The sequence below is a fragment of the Delphinapterus leucas genome, chromosome 13, assembly GCF_059928025.1.
Source record: "Delphinapterus leucas isolate spDelLeu-1000000601 "Yukka" chromosome 13, BTC_Dleu_Yukka2, whole genome shotgun sequence".
Lineage (NCBI taxonomy): Eukaryota > Metazoa > Chordata > Mammalia > Artiodactyla > Monodontidae > Delphinapterus > Delphinapterus leucas.
Window position 1 is genome coordinate 6640322 of NC_143141.1, and position 24884 is coordinate 6665205.

A 24884-nucleotide genomic window follows, 5' to 3' on the forward strand; every position below is an offset into this window, starting at 1 on the left:
ACCTATAATTTTCTTTGTTTTATTGTATCCTTGTTTGGTTTTGGTATGAGGGTAATTTGGGCCTTGTAAAATGAGTTTGGAAGCATTCCCTCCTCTTCAGTTTTTTGAGTCTGAGAAGTTTAGGTATTAAATCTTTGAACGTTTGGTAGGATTCACTAGTGAAGCCATCTGGTCCTGGGGTTTTGTTTGTTGGTATGTTCTTAATTACTGAGTCAATATCCTTACTAGTAATTGGTCTATTGAGATTTTCTGTTTCTTCATGATTTAGTCTTGGAAGACTGTATGTTTCTAGGTATTTATCTTTTTCCTCTATGTTGTTCGTTTAGTTGGTGTATAATTGTTCATATGAGTTTCCTATGATCTTTTGTCTGTTGTACGTTGTAACATCTCATTTCTGACTTTATTTGAGCTCTCTTTTTCTTGGTGAGACTAGCTAAAGGTTTGTCAATTTTGTTTATCTTTTCAAAGAACCAGTTCTTAGTTTCATTGACCTTTTCTATTGTCTTTTTAGTCTCTATTTCATTTATTGCTATTAATTTCCCTCTTAGAACTGCTTTTGCTGCATCCTATAGAGTTTGGAATTTCTATTTTCATTTGTCTCAAGGTATTTTTTTGTTTTTCTCTTTGATTTCTTTGTTGACCCATTGGTTGTTCAGTAGCATGTTGTTGAATCTTCACATAATTTGTGATTTTTCCAGTTTTCTAGTAATTGATTCCTAGTTTCATACTGTTGTGTTTGGAAAAGATGCTTGATATGATTTCAGTCTTCTTAAATTTATTGAGACTTGTTTTGTGGCCTAACATGTGACTTATCTTGGAGAATGTTCCTTGTGCACTTGAGAATGTGTATTCTGCTACTTTTGGATGGAATGTTTTGTATATATATGCGGTTTAGGGCTGATGCTTCATTATTGATTTTCTGTCTGGATGTTGTATCCATTAATGTAAGTGGGGTCTTAAAGTCCCCTACTAGTACTGTATTGCTGTCAATTTATCCCTTTAGGTCAGTTAATATTTGCTTTATTTATTTAGGTGGGCCTCTCTTGGGTGTATAAATATTTACAAATGTTATATCTTCTTGTTGGATTGATCCTTTTATCAATATGTAATGTTCTTCTTTGTCTTTTATTACAGTTTTTGTTTTAAAGTCTATTTTGCCCAATAAAAGTATAGCCACCCCAGATTTCTTTTTGCTTTCATTTGCAGGGACTGTCTTTTCCATCCCTTCACTTTCAGTTTGTGTCCTTCCATCTGAAGTGAGTCTCTTGTAGGCAGCATGTAGATGAGTCTTGGTTTTTCATCTATTCCGCCACTCTGTCTTTTGATTGGAGAATTTAGTCTATTTACACTTAAAGTAATTATTGAGAGGTATACACTTATTGCTATTTTGTTAATTGTTTTTTGTAGTTCCTCTCTGCTCTTTTTCTCTTTTTTCGCTTCCCTTGTGGTTTGATGACATTCTTCAGTGTTATATTTAGATTCCTTTCTCATTATCTTTTGTGTAGGTTTTTGCTATGTAGTTAATCACAAGGTTCACTATATGACAGCCTATATATATAACAGTCTATTTTAAGTTGATAGCAACTTAAGTGTATTCTAAAAACTGTATTTTTATTCCCTCCCCCTACGTTTTGTTTTTGATGTGATATTTTACATATTTCTATTTTGTATATCCCTTAATCAAATCTGGTGTAGTTAATTGTACTATTGGTTTGGCCAAAAAGTTCATTCAGGTTCTTCTGAAAGATGTTGCAGAAAACTCCAAATGAACTTTTTGGCCAACCCAATACTTTTGTCTTTTAACCTTTCTATGAGCTTTGTAAGTGGTTGATCTAGCTTTACCTTTATATTGCCTTTATCAGTGACATTTTGACTTTCATGTTTTCTTGTTGCTAGCTAGGGGTTTTTCTTTTTCTCTTAAAGAAGTCCATTTAACATTCCTGTAAGGCTGGTTCAGTGGTGATAAACGCCTTTAGCTTTTGCTTGTTTGAAAACTCTTTTATCTTTCCTTCAATTGTTTTCTTTTTTTAAAATTCATTTCAGTTGACATAGGACTATTCAAATGTTCTTTCCTTTGTATTTATTTATGTTTAATTTATTTTATTCATTTTTTGGCTGCATTGGGTCTTTGTTGCTGTGCGTGGGCTTTCTCTAGTTGCGGCGAGTGGGGGCTACTCTTCATTGCGGTGCGCGGGCTTCTCATTGTGGTGGCTTCTCTTGTCACGGAGCATGGGCTCTAGGCACGCAAGCTTCAGTAGTTGTGGTGTGCGGGCTCAGTAGTTGTGGCTCTAGAGTGCAGGTGCAGTAGCTGCAACACATGGGCTTAGTTGCTCCGCGGCATGTGGGATCTTCCTGGACCAGTCTCAACCACTGTGCCACCAGGGAAGCCCAGTCTCCTTCAATTCTGATTAACCTTGCTGGGTAGAGTATTCTTGGTTGGAAGTTTTTTCCTTCTAGCACCTTGAGTGCATTGTGCCACTCCCTTCTGGCCTGCAGTTTCTGTTGAAAAATCAGCTCATAGTCTTATGGGGGTTCCATGGTGCATAACAAGTTGTTTTTCTCTTGCTGCTTTTAAGATTCTCTCTTTATCTGTAACTTTTATCATTTTAGTTATAGTGTGTCTTGGTGTGTGTCTCTTTGGGTTCATTGTATTTGGAATTCTCTGGGCTGTGGGAGAGTCCCATGGGACTGTAATTGTAAACTGTGCTGACCTCCAGACCGGGAGACCTGGAGGTGCTCCCCAGGCAACAGTTACAAAAATCAGGACTTCAGATGAGTGTATAAGCCCCTTGGAAGGTACCAGCGAGCTGTGGTGAGGCTAAGAGAGGGTGCAAGGGTTATGCCTCCCTGCCTACATTCCAAGTGCGCCTCTGTAGCCTCTAGGTGTGTGGCAAATCTAAGCCCGTCCCTCAAGTTGAAGCTCTAGGACAAGTAAATGGGCCCTTTTGTGCAGGTGGGCTGGGGGTGTGTTCCAGTCTGTTGTCTGTGCAGTGCCCTGGGTGTGGTAGCCTTCCCAGAACCGTCTTTCTGATTGTTACAGTCCTGTGGGGCCTCAGAACTCATGCCCTGCCGGGCCAGGGGATCAACGGATAGCCCCTGTGTGGACCACGTTCATCTGCTGGCTTTTGCAAGGCTGCAGGAGAGAGGGTTGAGTATGGGACACACCTGCAGCTTTAGTGATGCAGGTGAAGAGCCGTGGGGCGGGGCACTCCTGTGACTTCAGTGAGACTGTGCGCCCACCTCCACTAGCAAGGTATAGGTAGAGTGAACAAAGGGAAAAATGGTGCTTCATTCCCGAAGAAAGTCCCACCTGTCTCTGCCCCTCCAGCAGAAGCTTTAAGATTAGCGAATGGGGGGTTTCCCTGGTGGCGCAGTGGTTGGGAGTCCGTCTGTCGATGCAGGGGACACGGGTTCGTGCCCCGGTCCGGGAAGATCCCACATGCCGCGGAGCGGCTGGGCCCGTGAGCCATGGCCGCTGGGCCTGCACGTCCAGAGCCTGTGCTCTGCAACGGGAGAGGCCACAGCAGTGAGAGGCCCGTGTACCGCTAAAAAAACGATTAGCAAATGGGTCTCCTTCACATGCAGTCCAGGCACTTCTTAAACTGCTGCCTCTGCGCTGGGTCCTAGGACCATTGAGACCCTCAGTAGGAGTATCTCAGATCCCTATACTCCCCAGGTCCCTGGGACATAAGCCCCCCTTGGTTTCCAAGCCAGACAGTTTGGGGGCCTCGTTTCTCTGGTGCTGATCCCAAGGTCTGGGGTGCCTGATGTGAGGCTCAAACCTCTCTCTCGCTCCTCAGGGAATAGCTCTGGACCTTTGAGACTCCTCCCTGTTGAGGGTCGCCTGGCCGGGGTGGGGATTTTGGTGAGACTCTGTGTCTGCCTCTCCTACCCATCTCCGTGTGGCCCTTTTACCTCTTGTTGTGGAGAAGCTGCTCAGCTACTGCTGTTCTTTTTCAGCAGCGCTCGTTCTATATGTAGCTGTAGTTTTGGTGAGTCCATGGGGGGAGGTGGGTCCAGGAACTTTCTATGCTGCCATCTTGGATTGCCCCCACCCCCCCAATCTGAGTAGGTTCAAACTCTGTGACCTGGTTTTGTGCTGACGTGACACGGTTTCTGGCTCCTCGGCACCCCCAGCTACTGGTTTTGAAGGAACATGTCATTTGTCCAGCGTGTTAAGACCGTGCTTCCTCCAAATTTAAGCAGTGGTAACTGGACACAAAGAAAGTAGTTTTGAAACCTGTGAGATCAGGCTTGGCATTTCCTTTAAGGTATTCCTTGGATCTCTGAAACTGACAGAGGTAGATTAGGAATCCCAGAGGGTCTCTGGACCCCACGGTTCTGGTGTTGGACGGTTTCTCTGATAGAACTTTCTAACAAGGGACCCTGGGGAGGTGGCGAGCTGTGAGGTTTCCAGGTCCACGAGATCCAGGTGGCTTTTAAAACTCACACCTATACGGAAGTTGAAAATGTGTGTGGACATTACTTGTGGGCTCCCTGAGTACACTTCCTGAGCTCAGCCATTATGGAGTTGGCATCTGTCGTGCACGTGATGCTTATGGAAACACCCTCTGGCAGCCACACGCAGCTCCCGCTCTGCTTTCTCACGGACTCATTGCTTTAGTACAGACGGTTGGGCATCATAAAGTTCCTTGCCTTTCATTGAGTTTTGTTTTTCACTTAATTTGCACACACACACACTCTTTTTCAGATTCTTTTCCATTATAGGTTATTGCAAGATACTGAATACGGTTCCCTGCGCTCTACAGTAAATCATTGTTGTTTATCTATTTTATATATACTGTAGTGGTGTGTATCTGTTAATCCCAAAATCTCAATTCATCCCTCCCCCTCCTTTCCCTTTTGGAACCGTAAGTTTGTCTTCTATGTCTGTGAGTCTGTTTCTGTTTTATAAATAAGTTCATTTGTATTATTTTTTGAGATTCCACATATAAGTGATATCATATGTGTCTTTCTCTGACTTACTTCACTTAGTATGATCATGTCTAGGTCCATCCATGTTGCTGCAAATGGTATTTCATTCTTCTTTATGGCTAATATTCCAGTGCGTGTGTGTGTACACACACACATACACACCACGTCTTCTTTAGCCATTCATCTACTGATGGACGTCTAGGTTACTTCCACGTCTTCTTGGCTATTGTAAATAGTGCTGCTGTGAACATTGGGGTTGCATGTATCTTTTCGAATTATAATTTTTGTCTTTTCCAGATATATATGCCAAGGGTAGGACTGCTGGATCATGTGGTAACTCTAGTTTTAGGTTAAGGAACCTCCATAGTGGCTCTAGCAATTTACATTCCCTTGCTTACCTATATTTAATATTTGAATTTTTGATGCAGTTAAAAAAAAAGTCTTAAGAATGCAGACAACCTAAAACCTCTATTTAAATGCATCAGTTTGACAGGGCCATGAAGATCCACAATACATTTAGACACTTTTCATTTAAATAGATTTAATTTTAACAGATATTTACTTTCCACCCTCATGAATAACATTTTGATTAAAGGTGGAACAAACACACTAGTGGGGAAAAAAGCTTAACTCACTCATTAGGAAGTATACTGAGGATTACAGGTTTGAATTTGTGTGCCCAAAGAGTGATGTCTTATTTCCCTGATGGGAGGTGGAAAACCAAACGAAGCACACCAGCCTCTGGCCTCAAACACCCGCCTTGTGCAGAGAGCGCTGGAACTCTGCAGGGTCAAACAGGAGGCAGAGGGCTTTGTCAGATCACTTGCAAAGGTGATGCATCTCATGCATCTCGGGAAGCAAAGAAGCCCTAAGCCCAAGGCCTCGCAGTTTTTGAAGAGCTCAGTTCATTGGCTCCATGGTGACTACAGCACTGTTTAGCAAACAGAAGAGAAATGTTCCAGAGGATGCGACACCAGATCAGGTGATGGAGGGATGAACAGTATTCTAGACTACTGAATCAGGAGTTTTCACCGGAAATTGCTAAATCTGTAAGTATTGGTCATTTCACTCAGCTAATTACACTAATTGGACATCCAGAAGACCATTTCCTGGAAGAACATTAGGTTCATTAGGAAGCAGCATCAAAACAAGCTACCAAGAATGACACATCAGAATTGGTAAATTAACACAAACGAATGAGGCATTGGAGGCTTCCTGTAAAGACAGCACACTGTGAGTGGAGCTGCTAGCACAGTTCTGCTCCTCCTGGAAGCTCTGGGATTCAGGAAATACATTGTTGGACTTGCAGAGCAGCTCCCCAAAAGGTGTCCCTGCTGGTCTGGATCCACATTAACTGACGTTCTTAAAATGCTGAATCTAATAAAGTTCGAACAAAGGTTAACTTATCACAGGATCCAAAAATGATAGCTTACATCTAATAACTTAGGCAGTACTGATGTCAGCTACATCAGAAGTGATACCAGGCACATCTGATTTGGTGAAAGACAGCTTAGGCTAGATGAAAGTCTGTTCTTTGTATTGGGATCCTGAGTTGAAAATGTCACTTGAGGGTTTTGCAAAATATGAAAAGTGTAGTATATAAACCTCCTGAGAAACGTTTTGTGAAATTTAAAGATTGCACTGAGCTTTTTAAAAGAGAAAAGCTAGGTGCTTAAGATCCCTAGTGTCGTCCAAATTGTTAAGCCACTAAAATGGGATCTATGGTCCCAGCATCCAGTACTTGCTGCAGCTCAGGTGACTTTCTTATAGTAGATATCTGAGACACAAGTTGGATACTTTGTTTGGTTTTCCTATCAATGACTTGGTTATACTGGAATTCCTAATTAATCCAAATGCAAGTCTGTTCCCTCAGAAATTGATTGCTGTTTCTAGCCTACATAGAGGGGTAGAAGGGGGGCACTGTATGGCTTTTCCAAGAAGAAAATATATTGGAAAATGGTTATTATTTTGATGAGTGTGGTGTCAACTGTGTGTGAAGGCCAAATTGTGTTGAAAGCAGGCTATGTACTCTTCTGCCAGAGAGAAGCAACTTTCAGTGGAACTGGCTTTTTCCCTCCACAAGCATCCCATTTAGAAAGTGCTGAGATAGCGGTGATGGCGACAGTGTTACAGGGAATGAGGATGTGCACCAACTAATGAAAGTGCTTGAAGCCGTAAGGAGGGTGTCGTGCTTGTGTCTATTGAAGCGATGTACTTACCCACCAGTCACACAGACATGTGAGATTGGGAGCTTCAAGATAACCAAATACAGATCCTTCATCCAGTTTTAACACGTGCAGAATTTGAAGTGAGACATGGTGAAAGCTTTAATAGAACTGTCTCTCAATCCACTTAGTCTTGAATTATGAATTACACATATATTGGAATGTAAAAATGTTACATTTATAAAAGCTCAAATATCTCATTTTAAAAGGTTGAAAGTACATTTTTAAAGGTGGTATACGCTCAGTGTTTACTGTTTTTCCTTATGCACTGTATCTTACATTTCTGATAGGAATAGATAGGAGCATGAGTGTTTTCCAATGAGCGCCAAGACTCCACTGTCCCGTGTCCAGTCCGGATGCTGGTGCTTTCTGTGTGCAGGGACTGGAGAGAGGTTGGCTGGCCTTTCTGGCTCCTTGTCACTGTTGGCACTTGACCTGGCTCCTTTCTGGACACTCACCCACCCCTTGAATTAATCGTTCCTCTCTGTGCTCTCATGATATTTGTGTGTATTGGTTCTTCTGTTAGAGCATCTTCTTAGAGTGACTTGTGTACATGTTTCTGTTTGATACGCTGAGCTCTTTGAGGATAGGGACCCAGTATCCGCTAGACATCCCAGCGGGTATTACTTGGGAAGCCATTTCTATCGTGACTGCCCCACGTGCCATCCAGGGTTTGTAATTTTCCTCCTATTCAGTTTGAGTGGATTCTCACATGTGCCACTTAATAGAATGTTTTGGGTGAAGTTGGAAAAAAACGACTCAATAACTTTGTTAAAAAAAAGAAGGACCAACAGAAAAAACAAAAGAAACCACCCCAAACAGCCTCCCACCTTCCAAACCCCAGGAACCTGCTTCCCAAGTAGGAAGGAGGGTAGGTTAATCAAGGCTTTGGTGCCATCTTGTGGATATTTGTTGGATCACAACAGAATTTTGCCTTTGATTTATTCTCAGTGAATGGCTATTAAGTTTCAGCCTTTTAAAAATGAGGATCCTTCATCTGCAATCCCTTTTATAATTTTGGTAACAGCTTTACTGATCTGTAATCCACATACCATACATTTCAAGGTGTACAGTCTAATGTTTTTTAGTATATCCAGTTACACAACCACCATCACAATTTTAGAACATTTTCACACCAAAAAGCAAGCCTGTGCCCTTTCTTTAGCTCTTGTCCCCAATCCACACATTTCCCGCCCCTGCTTCCTGTCTGTAGATACGCCTATTCTGGACTTTTCATACCATATGAAGTCATGCCGTACGTGCCCTTTTGTGTCTCACTTTCTCTTAGTATGTCTTCAGGGCTCGCCCGTGGTGTGGCGTGTTGGTGCTTACTCCTTTTATTACAGCCGAAGTGATACTCCAGTGGGCATCCCCCAATTTATTCATTCATCACTTGATGAACATTTGGGTTTGTTTTCACTTTTTTGGCTCTTTGGAACTGCTGTGAACATTTGTGTACAGGTTCTGAGTGGATATGTTTTCATTTCCCTCTGATATATACCTAGGAGTAGAATTTCTGGGTAAAAATGGCAAGTTTTTGATGACCCGCAAGACTTTTCCAAAATGGCTATACCATTTTATATTCCCACCAGCAGTGTGTGAGGGTTCTGATGTAATTGTATTTTTGTATATTTCAAGAACACACATAATGGTAACATGCTGCTTTCACTTAAGCTTTTTTCAGTTTTTGTTAGAAGTTATGTAAGTATAGCAGTATGTGCTAATTACTGAAAAAAAAAACCCCTCAGTTTAAAGCAATTACTTGTTAATTCACCATCCAGAAATCCAAGTGTATTTATTTCTAGAATTCCATGTGTGCATGTATATACTTATATTTAGTTTGACAAAATGGGATTTTACCACACATACACTTTTCTAGGTCAGTATCAGCAATGTCCTGTGAACCTGTATATCATCACATCTACAGACATCTGGGAAAAGGCGTTACTGATGTGTGATGTTTTCTTGAAGTACACAGGGTTCACCGACCCTGGGAAGACCCTACGGCCATCAGGCTGGGGGCTCCTAGCTTCACCTTTAGTTTTCTTACCTTAAAAGCTAAATTACTCTGTCAGTTTTGGTTAAGACACAATTTCCTCAATTTAATTTTTAAAAACTTTTATTTTTTTTTTTTAAAAGCACTCACTGAAAATGACCGAGACAGCCAGTCACCATTGAAGAATCCTCTGTTGTCGACGTCAAGACCCCTGGTTTTTGGCAAGTCCAGTGGTACATACCTCTTTTCATTATCTTCCGTCAGGCACAGCACTGCAGTGGTTAAGGGCAACGGATTTCACGGCTCTTCTTAGAAGCAGACTAATCTATTCCCTCCCGCCTGGGAGTTAACACTGAGACCACTGCTTTCAGGGGCCAGAAACCTTCCAAACTGCCTTCAACGCCACCACCACTTTATTCCTCTTCATCTTTCAGGGCTCCTCTTGTAGCAAGAGGTAACTCGGCCACCATCATCTGTCTGTGGCCACTTTCTGTAAAACAAGACTTCTGGTCTCTGCTTTTCAGTTTGCATATACGGCATTTGCTTAGTGGAATTCCTCATCCCCTCACCATTCCTTTCTGCCTAGTTCCCGTCTGCTCTCAGGGAGTTTGCTTGGACTAAAGCATGTGTTGTCTCCTTTGTCTCAAGGTGATGCAGTTGATTATCAAAAACAGCTGAAGCAAATGATTAAAGATTTAGCCAAAGAGAAAGACAAAACCGAGAAGGAGCTGCCCAAAATGAGCCAGGTATGGACTGTATTCTGCGCAGAGGGCTCACCATTTTGCCGAGCGACCGGTTCAGACGTAGGCTTTTGAATCCAGCTGCACCCCCTCCCCCGTTACCTCCAGAGCTATAATCAAAGAAAGACCTTATAACTTCTGGGAGCTGAGCACTGTGATGTGTAAATGGGAAACATTTAAACTGTGATCCATTCAGCTGTCCAGATACCCAGAGCTCTTCAGGAGGCTGCCACACACTTCATTCTTTGAAGAGTTTTTTTTTAATTTTTAATAAGAGAATTAAAAAAAATTTTGGCTGCACATGGGATCTTCGTTGTGGCACGTGGAATCTGGTTCCCTGACCAGGGATCGAACCTGGGCCCCCTGCATCGGGAGTGTGGAGTCTCTTCAGGGACCTCCTGCACTGGACCGCTAGGGGAGTCCCTGAAGTTTTTATATCAAATTCATTTACCAGGTTGTGATGCAGATTTATGCCCTAGAGTGATGGAAGCTATTTGCGGGAACGTGTATACAGCATTCTTCATGTAATAGTGTACTCTTTCTGGTTTCCTGAAAATCACTGACTACATATTATACTGTCCTGATAAGGCTTCAAGTTGAAAACGTCCCTTTATTATAGGACTCAAACCCCTTTAGCAGCGTTGTTTTTTTTTTCCCCACAAAACAAAGTGTTGCTCAACTCTGTTGAGTTGCTTTCAAATATTCTACTCTTTGGATATAAAGTCAGTTAAATCTCAGTGTTGTCAGTCATACCTCAGTTAACAATCAGGGATGTTTCTCCCGGGTCATTAAACACTAAATTAGTAGCTCAACCTTTTTCCTATTCCTGGAGTAATTGTGCAGCTAAGTTCCACCTGCGGTACCTCTATCACACGACATAAAGATTCTGTTTGGGCAGGAGTATGTGTGTAGCTTGACAAAGCATCAGGCATCACTGTTCTACTTCATTTAATGGCCTTTAGTTGCTGCTTGGCATTCCCAGCAGATTACCAAATCATAATCTCATTCAATCTTAACATTTAGGCTGTTTCCAACCTTTTGCTATAATAAACCCTAGCCTAAACGTCCTTATAAACAAATCTCTGTGCACAGCTTTTGAATACATTAGTTGTCTTGCTGGGTTAAAGGGTCCAACACTTCTGTATAGACAGCACAAGTCTACATGTGTGCTGAAATCCCCTGGACTATTAATGGTGTGTCTTCAGTATGATGGAAGGGCAGAGAATACCTCTTATTTTCTGCCTTCAAAAAGTACTATGTGGCTTTTTTTCAAAGAACTAGGTATTAAGTTTGAAAAAAGCCCACGATATGCTTCCATTGTTGTTACGCTGCTACATGCAGACTTGTTTTTTCTCAATTCCAGAGAGAATTTATCCAGTTCTGTAAAACACTGTACAGTATGTTCCATGAAGATCCAGAAGAAAATGATTTGTATCAAGCCATCGCCACGGTAACCACTTTGCTGCTGCAGATCGGGGAAGTGGGGCAGCGGGGCAGCAGCTCTGGAAGCTGCTCCCAGGAAGCAGGGGAGGAGCCGCAGGCTCCGGTTCCTTCTCCTGAGCAGGACTCGGTGTTTGCCGGCACCCACAATGGGAAGAGCCCCCGAGAGTCCCAGGCATTTCCTGAAGCGGCACAAGGGGACTGGACTGTCTCCCTTGAACATATTTTAGCTTCACTTCTGACTGAACAGTCACTAGTCAACTTTTTTGAAAAGCCACTGGACATTAAATCCAAACTTGAAAATGCCAAGATCAATCAGTACAGCCTCAAAACTTGTGCAATGAACCGCCAATCACAGCCTGAACTCAAGCTGAGTAGCCCGTAGCAGGACAGCAGTTGGCTTGAGACCAGTCTCCATACCAAAGCACAGTCCAGGTTTGTGGGTTGTCAGCCCCTAAATCTAGGTTTGTCTAGTTCATTGTGAGTACACTTTACAAGCTGGGCATCCGGATAAGCAACCTGACAGCCACAAGTGTGGCGGGGGGTGGGGGGTGGGGAACTGATGCAACCCTCCAGCGTTCCTATCTATTCTTTAAGAGAATTCAGTTGGACACTGTCATTGCTAGAGAGTGTCTCACATCAGTTCCCTTGATGCTATGGCAACTTCACTGTTACCAGATTTGCTGTAAAGGGCACTTCTGCTGTGATGCTAGTATTTTGTTCTCAGATGGAATATAAGAAAGTCAAATGTATGATACTAACCCAGAGAGGAGAAAAGCCCAAGCACTCATCCTTCACTTCACATGGGCGGGACTGAGAATCAAGTTCACTTTCAAGATTTAAGAGCCACTATCTGTGCAATTGTATTTGGCTTTTTTGCACTAATTTCGTTTCAATGCTGGTAATTGAAACCATTTTAATATATTTGTTGTATTCACTTTGTGTCCTTCCAAAAAATGTGTACAAACCACGCTTTCAATGTTGGCCTCCAAGTTTTTTTAATAAGAAATTTTTGGATTGACTTGGTCTGTTTATATCTTTACTTATTTCAGCGTCTGAGGTCTGGACTGCGCCAGTGAATGGATACCCTGGAGGTCCCTCTGCCCCACCATGTTCCCGGCGGATAGTACACTACACTGCAGGTAGCCCCCAACCCACTACTGTCATCACCAGGGCTTCAAAAGGGGACCTCTTTCTGGCATTTTATTCATATCAGTGGTACAAGCACTGATGAAATATGATCCCTGCAACACCCTGCTTTCAGGCCGAATTTAGCAGACTCTGTTAGCAACCTTTTAAGAAAGGTTACCCCTGAGCTTTTAACTCCATGTAAACCAGGACTAAAAACACCTCACGGGGCCACCACAAGTAAGTGAGCTAAAAAGGAACTGTACATACTTCATTAAATCTAAGAATATCCAAAGTGTACCATTTTAGCATGTTAAAAGTGGCAATTAAGTTCTACATGCCAGTGCCTGGAAAAATGTTATCTTAGAATTCACAAAACACACCTGTAAAAGCATTAACATCATACCCCCAGTGTCCCAACCACCTGAACAGCCATAACCAAGCCAGGATGCATTTAAAAAGCACCTCAGAACACCTGCCTAGGCCCTGTGCAAATATCCAGAAACTCCAGGGAATGGGGAGAAGGGGCCCAGGCACAGCAGTTAGGAAACACTCTCCAAACGCTCCTGTAACTGGGAACTGCTTTAAAATAGACAAGCCTATTTTACCTGCAACTAGAAAAGGAAAATCAAGATGCGAAGGCAGCTCTGTAACTTTATTGGATAATCAGTAGTTAGTTCTCATCCACATTAACTGTCTGTAGATCTGCAAAAGAAGACAGCCCGTCACCTTCCACACCCACACACCCCGTCCCATACTTTCACACCCCAAGAACCTTTTCTTCAAGGGTTTAGGTAAATGTTACTATTCCACGTGACCTTTCACAACCCAGATAACAGACCTATTCTGTATCCTTTTGCATTTTCCCACACCATGACACAATTTAAAAAAGGTTTACCGATTATGCCTGTAGCTTATATCCCTACTGGAAGGATGCCAGGGATATGGGTGCACAGTATTTGAACAAATGAATTCAGGTTATAAAAAGGCTGAGGACTTAAACAGCTTTGTGGGATGAAGTAGAACTTACTTTTGAAAGTGGTGACAGGTACATAGGTAACCAACGTATAGAGCTTGTTTGGTGAATCTTCATCTTCGTTCCGTTTTCTGGACAACCGCACACGGATACGGTATGGGACATTCCTGAAAAAGAGAGAACGCTGGTGTCAGGACGTACTAGTGTCAGTAGGCAGCCACCACTGCCACGCTGGGGCAGCACTGACCCTGCAGGCTATATATACCGAGCACGTGCAACTGTTGAAGGTTCAGCTCCCCGCCTCCCACACAGCTCCTCCTCCGGGCTCGGCCAACCTCTCAGCAGCACTGCAGGCGACTGCATCCCCACCTTTTCTTGATCCAAGGACAGAAGGTGTCCTGAAACTTCTCTCGGCTCATGCCATACCACTCCTCCCCTATCTCAAGGGAGCTCACAGGCACCAATGCCAGCCTACTGCAGGGCTGAATCTCAGGTCCCTGTCACCGCCTCGGACTCCAATGTTACACGACACCCCCCGCCCGCCCCCCCCCACTCATCTTACACATCACCTAGTCCCCGCCAGCTCCACGCCCCGTGGCCGGTCCCACTTCCACCGTCCTCCACAGCAAAACCAGCCCCCTGCTTATAAGCAGGTCTTAACCTCGGCACTACTGATACTTGGGCTGGATACTTGCTTTTGCGTGTACGTGGGCCTGCCTTGTGCGCGGTACAATGTTTAGCAGAATCTTTGGCCCGTGACCACCCCCCACTACTGACAACCAAAACGCCCCCGTCCCCCAGCAACTCTGCCCCAGCGGCTTCCCAGTATACGTGCAGACAGAAATCCAACCTCTGTGCCACCGCCTACAAGATCTGTCCCCTGCCTAACTCTCCACCGCCGCTGCTCTCAGGCCGTACAACCTGCTCCACCTTCACCAACCTCTGTCCCCTGCCTAACTCTCCACCGCCGCTGCTCTCAGGCCGTACAACCTGCTCCACCTTCACCAACCTCTGTCCCCAAGTCACTGAAGTTTGTTCTCGCTTTGCGTGATGCTCTTACCTGACCCTCACACTGCTGGCTCCTACGTCATTTGGGTCTCAGTTCAAAGGGCTTCCCTGCAGATACTACCCCACTCTCTGAGTCAGTTATTTTCTTTATACCTCCATGTGCATTAGCTAGTGGAATTGTGAAAGTTCATCTTATAACACAGACAACTTGAGTACCTTATTCCTTTGGCCCAGACAGCTTTGTTGAGCCTGGTGTCAATGCGTACATCCGGAGTTCCCATCTCCTTCATGGCAAATTTCCGTATTTCTTTGAGTGCCCGAGGGGCACGCTTCTTGAAACCCCTGAGATTCAAACATAAGTAAATAAATCAATTAAGTACAAAATTAAATGAAATACACAATATACCATGTCCTATTTTCATAAAACAAATCTAAACTAAACCTTGAACAGGGCAGGAACAATTCTTTCCTCCACCACTATGTAATGCCCAGCAACTACTATAATACGTGGGACACAGAAGACACACAATCTACTTTCAGTCATGTAGAACAAGGACTCTGTATACGATCCTTAAGAGATGCTAATATACACACTGGCCAACCCTTTCCCGATAAAACAAAAACACCCCCAAGGTCTAATACCATCTGCCAGGGAGAGTATAATCTAAGAATGACGTTAGAATATGCTTGAACATAAAGAACACAGAAGTAAATACCGTGTCCTCGGGTCAAAATATTATTAAATTATTTGCCACATCTTAAGACATGGGATTTAACGGTTCATTATTAACTTGGTCTGCGCTTAAAGAGCAGGGGCCTGAAATGTACCAATTCCCTCTCAAGAAACACGACAAGGGCAACAGTTGACGCTGCGGATCTCGGCGTGTGTCAGGCACCATTAACCTGTTGTTTGATGAGGATACATAAATTCCTTTGAATTTCATGCTTTCAGTTAAACACAAAACGTGAAAAAGCCGAAGTTTACTACCGGCTGAAATGGTCAAGCATTTGGATAAGCAAAGGTTATTCCAAGTGGGGCAGAGACCGAAGCTTAAAGGGTGTCCTCCCCCACCCCAGGACTGTGAATGTCAGAAGGAGCCATGTCAGTTACCACGTCCCCCCCTTGCTCCCTTTGCTCTACCCCTCACCAGCCTCCTTGAATCCATCAAGCAAGGTTCACTTAAATATTTAACCACCTAGAAATACACGGCACTAGAGAGAACAGCAGTAGGTTTAACAGACAAAAGCCCGTTTCCCACGTAGCCTTCGTAGTTGACACATGGAGTATGTCAGACGGTATCAAGCGCCACAGAGAAAAATAAACCAGGGAAAAGAGGGAGCATTAGGGAAGGAAGGGGGCTGCAGGTTTCAAGTAAGATGGCCACTGAGACACTGAAGTCCAGACCCAAAGGTGATGAGGGCAACCATTTATCTACCTAATAGAAAAAGCATTACGGCAGGGGAAAAAAGGTAAAACTAAAACCAAACTGCGAGCTTGAATCAGGTACTTGCCTGCTTTGATTAGGAAAGAAAGTGGCCAACCCATGTGGAATCATAGCAAGAACTTTTGGCTTCTCATCTGAGTTAAGATGGGAAGCCAATGGGGGCCTTGAGAACAGCCCGGGTGTCTGGGGCTGGAAGAGGGAGCCAGGAGCTGGAGCCGCTAACTGCAACCATCAAGAGAACGCTGGTGGGACCAGTGCGATCAGACTGGGGAAGGCCGAGCCAAGAAGACACACTCACTTGCCGCGAAGGCCACAGGGAAATGGGAAGGTCGGGGGTGGAGATGGACGCTAGGAGTTTGGTGTGGGGCCATGTAAAATTTTTGAGATACCCATTTAAACACCCAAGTATACAGGTTAATAGCAGCTGGATACGCGAGACCCCAAAGCTAGTCGCCGTTACCAAGCATAGTTAGAGGGGCTGAGCCCTGGACTCAACGTTAAGAGGACGGGCTGTGAGTAACAACAGACTAGACTGGGGAGGGGCAGCAGCTGCGGAAGCACGAAAACCACCACTGTGCGATCTTTGGAAGTAAAACAAAGAATGAACAAAGAACTGTCAACTGCTGCCCATCAAGTATGACCGAAGGTTTTAGTTCCGTGAAGGTCTTCACTTAGGGCTCTTATAACCAAGCACAAAATGCCTGAAAAACCTGCCCACCCACAATGCCTCACACCCACTCTTCTAATGTCCGCTAACTGTGTGGCCTTTAAAACACCACCCCTTTCACCTTGTGACTTACTTTCCACCTGCAACTTTTCACCACTTTGTATCTGGATGCTTGTCTAACTTCCCCTACTAAGTAAACTAGGAAGGCAGGCTCTCTGGTTCCCTGTTGAATCCACAGAGCCCAAGACACAGTAAGTGCCTAATATGCTCCCCAAATGAATATACGCACGCCCCTCAAATTAAGGGGTGAGGGGAAGAGAATGTGGTTACCAGCAGCATCTATGCACAAAAAAGGCACGGGACTTTTGACCCAAAAGCCTCGAGACCCCACGTACACGACACTCCTTGGCTCACACACGGTCAACGCCTGGCCGGAAACGCCAGGCCCAACGCGGACGCTGCTGCACACTGAGCTCCCTCACAAAATGGGCCGTCCAGGTACGAGGCTGCCCGAGCAAGCGCAGGAAATTCTGCTCCACGGACTGGCGCCCGAATAGAGTATTCTGCAGTGCAACATGTGCTATCAAAAATACCCCAAACAGTATTCAATTAGAGGTCTGGTCTCCATTATCACTAATAAGCACCATGTGCAGAAAAAAGGGGAAGCCTCACTAAGCTTGAGAACAGGAAACAACCAAACCCCAGAGACGAAAACCAAGAACCAGCACGTTCCAAATCGTTCCCAATATCCTTCACCTCACAAATCCACAACCTCCAGGTGTCGCCGGCACGAACGCTGCCCTATAACCCCACCGATACGCTCTTTGCTGGTCCCTCCAGCAGCTGCACTGCGGCATTACAGCTTTACCGATGTTACTACGCATCTGCGGAGGTCAGCGAACTAAAGGAAGCCCATCGGAGTGTTCGTATTCCGGGCCGGGCACAGCTTTAGCTAACTGGTTACCTTTACTAAGGCCTAGACACACCGAAAAAGCTTGCTTCCCCTCATATACACATCTTTCACCCTTCAGGCCTGCCAAGGTATAACTGCGAAACAGAGTGAAATGATTTTATCATTACCGTATTTCTCCAAGTTGGCTCTCCCAGCAACCTAATCTTGTCTAGGTATTAACCTCTGAGCGTTACGCTTTAACCCCTGTCCACGGAATACAGACGAGCTTTTGAACAAATGCGTAATTTCTAGACCACACAGCATCCAGACGACTAGACTGACCCCAGGGACAACCAGACCGCCATCTCGGGAACCCCCATCAGCAAGGCATCGACGACCACAGAGGTACTCACACTCCATGGATGCGCTTGTGAATGTTGATGGTGTATTCTCTGGTCACCACCTCGTTGATGGCGGACCGGCCCTTCTTCTTCTCGCCGCCCTTCTTCGCGGGAGCCATCTAAGCCCAGGCAACAAGGAGGCTCAGAGCGAGTGGGAAAACCCAAGCCAAGTCCTCCCTCCCGGCCCGGCCTCACGCAGCCGCCCTCGGAGAGGGTCCGGCCAGGCCCCTGAAGCCCCAGGTCTGGGCAAAGCCAAGCCGGCCACCGCGCGCAGCCCAAGCATCCGCGCCCCTTAGGTGCCCCCGCCCCGGAAACCCCTGCGGCCCGGGTTCCCCTAAGCTTGGCCACTCTCTTTCCCAGTCTCCGGGAGCCCTTAAATGCAGCGCAGATTCCCGTGCCGTCGGAACGCGGGGCCCCGGGCCGGGTCAGGAGAGAGCCCGCTGTCCTAGTCGACACAATCCGGGGCGAGGATGCCGCCGGATCCCTGCAGCCGGCACCGAGCGCACACACTCACCTTGCTCGTCCGGGGTTAGAAAGGAAGACCGGGAGGGATTGTGGGAGAAGGAAAGCAAGGTCGCAAATACTACTTCCGGGTCACCTCGAGGCGGGTGGAGGGGGCGGGTGAGAGGAGGGAAGAGGCGAGGCTGTGACGTAAGCGGCGCGCGCCGGGAGGGAAAATCTAGCGGGCCTCGGGCGCGGGACCTGGAGCGTCGCGCTCTCTGCGCCTGCTTCCTGCCGCGCGACCCCGCCTCCTGCGTGCGAACGAGTGTGGGAGGGACTTGCGCCTTCGGTCTTACCCTTCAGAGGAAACCGGACCTTGGTACCCAGGTGGAGGAGAGCGTGGCGGAGAGGGAAGTCTCTCTTCTGTTTTTCCCACTCGCTCAGTGGTTCGGCCAGCGGTGTCTGACCCTGTGTTCCCGGCTGGAGGCCCGGAGATGACTGACGCGGCTGCCGCCCTGGAGGGGCTCCGGTCGGGCAGAGCGGGCTCGCTGCCCGGACCGGGGAGCCTCTCGGGGTTGGGTGGGGGGCCGCGATCAGCCGCAGCGGGACCTGGGCTAGGGGCGAGGAGGCGGGCAGAGCAGAGGCCTGCACGAGAAGTGTTTCGAAATCAAAATCGCCAGTTTGTAACTGACTATATGAAGTATCAATTTAGGAGACAGTAGTTGACAAAATCACCTCAGAAAGGGAGAGTAAAATACTATATACAATCTATTATATTGGAGAAATCAATGTGATTTCATGACCTTAAAGAAATACCTGTTTTTCGCTCTGTCACAACAAAATGGCCCAATAACAACAGAAGCAGCACTTTTATCCAACACCTGATGTAAGATACGTACCTTGAGAATGAAAAGGGAGGAACCTGACGCCAGGAGATCGGGTGTGAGTTGACAGACTACGGAGCCAAGTCCCGCGTCCCCAGGCCAAACCCACGGGTTCACAACTCTGGACCTTCAGTCTGCTGATCAGAAATTGCGTTCTCTTTTGGAGGGGGCGAGGGCATGATACGATCCTTAAACCTAGGGAGGTGTAAAAACTTTACTGGGTGAGTTATTGAAACCCTAGAACGGTAGGTTAAAACTGGAGCGCTGAGAAGGTGTGAGAATGAGCATGTTGTAAAATACAGACACGTTAAATCTGTGATATTCACATTTTGCAACCAGTTTTGATGTAAAGATATATATATAGAGAGAGAGTTATATTTTGTGGATCCTTTTAGAACTTTTAAGAAAGCTTCTGTGTCAGACTTGAGATTTTAATTCTTACAAGGGTTATTTGTAATGTCTTTTCATAATTGGGGAAATTTGGGGGGTAAATTCCTAACTATTGACTCATTTGTTGTTTAAGTAGCATGTGATTAACAAGGGAGATGTTGACTGTTTAGTGGTTAAAAGAATGCTCTAATCGATACATTTGTGAGATCAGTCAGTTGGACATTAAATGACTTACACTTAGTGGTGACTATCTTTCCACGTACAAAATCCCCTCTGACAGAAAGGAATTTACCAGCATGGAGGATAAAGTTTTCCAGTTTATGTCGATGGGTGGTGGGGTCGTGGCTCCACTGAAAGAGGTGGGGACTTCGGGAGGGGCAGATGGTTTTAAAGGAAGTTGAGTCACATACTGAATTAAATTCAGGACCTTTTAAGTGTGTATAAAGTGGTAACCCAATATTGGAGTATGTATTCTAAGGCCTGTATTATTTCAGTGAATGTGCTGCTGGGTTACCCTGCTTCTCCCATAACTGGACCTTGGCTGCTTAGGGAATAATCCTAAAGGAAATTTTTTTTTCTTTCTGATGAGCTTTTTTTCACCTGGAAAAATAAAGCTGCTTCACAGATACCATAAGGCTGTATATTTCAGCTATTAATCAACCATGTTACGCATACAGAAGTATGCTGTCGTTTGTACTATCGCACATAGGCATTGTATGAAATTCATACGTCTGTGTCCAAAAAGCCACATATGTCATGTCTCTGGAGGATCCAAATTAGTTATTTGTCTAGGTTATTAAGGGATGACTTTAAAACCTTCAGGCTTCACATAAAGTGAAGAGAGAAACTGAAGCAATTTTCTACCCAACACCCACATTTTACCAGATAATTTTGGCAAGAATCCAACATGTCATGACTTAGAATGATCTCATAGTTGATCAGTTCACCGTGTTGCCTGTATAAACAAAAATTTTAAATTAATTTAATGGACGTTAGTTGCCATTAGAGACAGAAGATACCACATTTTAATCGAGTTAGTTTAAAATATTCTAAAACTTGGTGTATTCCAGAGTTCACATTTCAGTCACTTCTCAAGAGCCAAGACGTTATAGTTTTCCAAATAGAAAGGTCATGGCTTTTCTCGAAACAGAACAGGATTGCAAAACAGTCTTTTAATGAGCAAAATTAAATGAATCAAAAGCTAAGGGATTAAACTTCCCCTGATGTTATGTGGGTTTAAAGAATTATTACCCAATAAGAGTTTTCTGAGTTTATCCAGACTCTGAACATGTGTAAGGTTTAAGCAATACTAAATTAAATTAGTAGCGTGACATACTCCACCCTTTTCTAATGGCTTCCAGCTAGAAAATCCTAGGAAAACAAATATGCTGTTTCCATTAAAAAAGTTGTTCTACTTAGAAGTGCAGATTCTGACAGCCAATTAAAATACAAATTCTTTTACAGAAAAATCAGATCTGTAAACCTTTGAATTTACAAAACAGTTAAATTACAAAATAGGTAATCCAGTGTCACAGAGACTTTTTGTTTTAAAATGAGGGTTTTAAAGAGTAAATGATCCTAATACATGCAAAATATTTAGACTTACCTGTTTTCAGGAATATTGCAGTTGTGTGAATAATAAAACTCCTTTTGATGTACTTACCTGGCAGACTCTGATGCCACTGAAAACTGATCCTGGCCAGAGAACGGAGAGGAGTTTCCCCTATCTTGCAGGGAAGCAGGTAGAAGCACAGAACTCCAGTGATGGAGCAAGGAAAGGAACTCAGTTCTCTTGGGCCAATGCTTGCAGAAAGGGCTCTGCTGAGCATGGCCATGTCAGTGATTCTCAATCACGGTGTGCCAGGGCACCCTCACTCCAGCGTGCTGAAGCCTCACGGGGATGGGGGGGATTGTCTGCTATTGCTGTATCTCCCCCGTCCACATGACGTGGGCACACATCTCCCACACAGACACACAAACCCTGCGCAAGTGCTAGCAGGCAGAGCCCATGCAACTCCAGCCCAGGTGAGTTTAACTATGGGCTATGCCTGCTTTGGTGGATGACAGCTTGGCCATCTCCGTGGATTACCTGTGTCTCTAAGGTGGAGATGTTTCCAGGAACTTTTTCTGGTTTTGTCACTTTGCTTTGCTGTCATTTCTACAGTGAACTGTTGTTTTCTTCTGGCACAATCTCTCAAATGAAGATCAGGGTCCCGACAGGCTGAAGCGCATGTTGAAGTCAAAAATCCTAAGGTCATCACCCGGCTTACTTGTTGCTGGCTCCCGCCTTTTCCGTATCTTTGATTATCCTTAAAAACATCTTGAAATAAAAAAAAAAAGTTTATTGATGAAAAGATGCGTGCATCTAGAAAAAGGGACAGAAACTGCCTCCAAAGGAAATCATACAAATTTGTTAATTTATTACAAAATGTCCACTCACAGAAATACACAAGAAAACTTTTATCCTCTTATATTTGGGAAAGGAACTGGTGTCTCAGATACAAAATAATTTACACATAATCCATACAATTTTATTTTATATAGAAATAGGTCCTTATTACAACAGCTGTACAATTCACTACACATCATCTTATAATTACATAAAATCTTTTCTTTAGAAACATCTCAACATAACAAAACATACAAAAAAAGCAAAGTGCATTTTGAAAAGGAAAATCCAATCCTCGGTCTTATCAGGAAAGATATGTAGAAAGATGCAGCATTCTCATTCCAAGGGCCAGCACGTGATGGGGCTTCCTGGGGACCTGCCGCTCCACGGACCCGTCTGTCTGGCTGGTAAGACCTTCCCAGTCCTCAAGTCCTCAACGAGAATTCCAGAACGTCAGCTACGAGATTGTGCTTTGCTTTGAGTCCGCCTTCGTGGTTGTAATCGCCAAAGTAAACAGGAAACAGTCCAGTGTTATATTCGGGGGCAAATAAAACACCCCAAACCAAACCAATCCAAACCAAACCCCACCGGAACGGTGTGGGGTGAAAAGCCTTATTCCATTAGGGTCAGGCCGGAGGGTGTGGTGCTGCAGCCTGGTGACTGACCACCAGCTTTGCCATCTGATTGGGGGGCTGTTTTTGTTACTGGGGTCTCCAAATGAAGTCATGAGAGGAGACAGTATTTTTAAGAAAGGAAGGTGCCTAAGTTATCTCCTTGTGCAGCTGTGCAAATTAAAACAGAAGCAATCATCTAGAAATAACGAAAAAAATCATCTCTTTATTCTCTCTCTTCAACAAATCCCTGACCCGGTGCTTCTCCAACGCAGAGGAAAGAGAGTCAAGAGAGCGCAGGCCAATGAGCACGTGCGCACGGGCGGCAGCGGTGGGAGTGACCGGCGCGCTCCAGGGGCGGGGGCAGGATGCAGCGAGATGAGCCGTCACTAAGGTGAACTAAGTGATGCACTCCCGTGGGGACCGCGGTCCCTTCCAGGTATGGCTGTAGACTGTGGCCGTAAAGTGCAGGGACAGGGAAACACGGCCAGTGTCCCTGCCCACTTCCACGGGCCGGCCGCTGTGCTCAGACGTTGTCACCATTCAGGAGCTCTGAAACGGATGCGGTGCGCACGAAAGCCAGGGTGTCCTTTAGACTCTTCTCCCCAACTCCCTGGCCATCCCCCCCTCGACCGTCCATTGGTTAAAGCTGATGTGACCCAACTGAGGCGCCAGGGCACTACCGGGGTAGCTGCTGGAGGCCTGAGGACTCAGACAGGCTGCTGAGCCTTCGGGGAGGGCGCGAGGGTGCGGGAGGAGGGTAGCCCAGGGTCCCTGGCTGCTGCGAGTAGGTGGAGAGGCGGAGCGAGTCCTGCTGGTCACTGTGCAAAGAGGTTGGTGCCTGCACCTGGAAAGAAAGGAAATGGCTCTTTCTGCGCTTCAGGGACTCCTCCCCTGAACGGCTGGGGCGGTGATGTGGTCAGAATAAAGACCCTCCTCCCGGCCGGGGCCTGGGGGAGCGCCAGGCTGGGAGAGAGGAAGCTGAGGCTCTGCCAGAAGGGTGCGAATTCTGAAGCCCAGCTCTCTGCCAGCGCTAGGGGTTCCTCCTGGCCCAGCGGCCGGGCCTAGGCTGCCGGGGAACGGTTTCCTGAGCACGTGCTCCACGTCGCCTGTGGGTTTTGGGATGTTGGAACCTGAGACCACACACACATAATGGATGGGGCAGCATCCGAGCCTGCGTGCCGTCTGCCTACTTTCCACCGGTGGCCCCTGATTCCAGAACTACTTCCAGATACTATCACTGGCCGGCACCCACCAGGAAGCATCCTAATTTGTGTCTCAGAACCTTCAACTGGTCAAACGTTAACTCTGGGTCCTTCCATCTCGTCTCCCACGGTCCCCATCCATGAAATCTCCTCCGCCAAGCAATCCAGTCTGCCCTGCTTCCCAAGCCGCCTGGGCATGGCTGCTGGAACACGGTCCCCTCCGCCCCCACTCAGCCGTCCCCCACTTGAAGCATCCCCCCGCCCCCGTCCCTTCTCCACCAGGGCCTCTCCCCGCACCCACCCCCCTTTTTTTGGCCAAGCCGGCAGCATGTCACGCGGGGATCTTAGTCCCCGAGCAGGGGCTGAACCTGTGCCCCGGGCAGTGGCAGCGCGGAGTCGTAACCGCTGGACCGCCAGGCCACCTAGCCACAGCGCTCCACCCACACAGACCCAGGCCTGGGCGCCCTCTGCGATGTCCCCTGTCCCCCTGCGCTCAAGGCCCCTGAGCGCCCTTTGTACCCTGAGCCCTGCCAACACGTCTGTCACTCCCGATGAAGGAATATATGGGCGGCCTCTAACTCGCCCCCAGACAGACGCTCCCTGCCTTCTCACAGCCCATCATTTCCCAGCCCAGATCCCTCGGGGGTCCTGCGGGCTGACGGGACAGGCGAAGCTGCCGTCTTGAGTTGACTCCCACTAGGCCTGAAGTCAGGGAGATTTGAACACTATACCACAGTTGAGCAGCTCTGGAATTCAATTACATTCTAGACCTCAAGGACCGCACCGCAGTCACCTTGCTCAGCCCCCTCTGGCTTTGAAGGGGCCCAAGCCGGGGGTGGGGTGCGGTTAGGGGCTGGAGGCCGGGGAGGAGGCCCCACATGACAGGGTCGGGCTGGGGCAGGAAGGGGCACCCGGGCAGGTGCGGGAGGGAAGGCCAGAGCCCCAGCAGACACTTCTGTCCCATCTGAAGCCCCAGCCACTTGCTCTCCCCCTCCTTCCTTCCAGTGTACGTGGCACTTGCTGGAAGTAAGAAGTGACCACAAGGAAACATGCCCCCCATTTTCCTGGACAGCCCCAACTCCATGCAACGTCATCTCATTCATTTAAAGGA

General features: G+C 46.2%; 3 protein-coding genes across 22 annotated transcripts in view; 1 reads left to right on the top strand and 2 right to left on the bottom strand.

The window, feature by feature from the left end:
• Positions 1 to 13501, top strand: part of TBC1D8 (TBC1 domain family member 8) — a 125849-nt gene extending 112348 nt beyond the window's left edge. For 10 of the 14 annotated variants that reach the window (XM_089922627.1, XM_022599099.2, XM_022599101.2 and 7 more), the window contains 3 exons: positions 9300 to 9389; positions 9805 to 9902; positions 11260 to 12357. In XM_089922627.1, the coding sequence (XP_089778753.1) occupies positions 9300 to 9389; positions 9805 to 9902; positions 11260 to 11721 (650 nt within the window). In that variant the 3' untranslated portion in view covers positions 11722 to 12357. Of the gene's footprint in view, positions 1 to 5232; positions 5985 to 7450; positions 7553 to 9299; positions 9390 to 9804; positions 9903 to 11259; positions 12358 to 12388 lie in introns of those variants that run through there. The other 4 variants (XR_002648115.3, XR_016395332.1, XM_022599100.3 and 1 more) reach the window with 4 other exon arrangements.
• Positions 13099 to 18454, bottom strand: RPL31 (ribosomal protein L31). Its single transcript, XM_022599113.2, has 5 exons — positions 18368 to 18454; positions 17866 to 17972; positions 14665 to 14790; positions 13495 to 13607; positions 13099 to 13169 (listed from the first exon to the last, which is right to left on the bottom strand). Exons 2-5 carry the CDS (start codon positions 17970 to 17972, stop codon positions 13138 to 13140), a joined length of 378 nt encoding a protein of 125 aa, XP_022454821.1. The 5' UTR covers positions 18368 to 18454; the 3' UTR covers positions 13099 to 13137.
• A 4704-nt stretch (positions 18455 to 23158) lies between these two features.
• Positions 23159 to 24884, bottom strand: part of NPAS2 (neuronal PAS domain protein 2) — a 180721-nt gene continuing 178995 nt past the window's right edge. For 6 of the 7 annotated variants that reach the window (XM_022599109.3, XM_089922634.1, XM_089922636.1 and 3 more), the window contains one exon: positions 23159 to 23415. In XM_022599109.3, the coding sequence (XP_022454817.1) occupies positions 23248 to 23415 (168 nt within the window). In that variant the 3' untranslated portion in view covers positions 23159 to 23247. The remainder of the gene's footprint in view (positions 23416 to 24884) is intronic. The other variant, XM_089922637.1, reaches the window with a different exon arrangement.

Coding starts and splice junctions, on each gene's coding strand:
- RPL31 (XM_022599113.2), bottom strand. CDS start 17,972: ATGGCTCCCGCGAAGAAGGGCGGCGAGAAGAAGAAGGGCCGGTCCGCC. Junction 14,791..17,865: donor CACAAGCGCATCCATGGAGT/GTGAGTACCTCT, acceptor TTTGAATCTCAG/GGGTTTCAAGAAGCGTGCCC. Junction 13,170..13,494: donor ACCTGTCACCACTTTCAAAA/GTAAGTTCTACT, acceptor CTTCTTTTGCAG/ATCTACAGACAGTTAATGTG.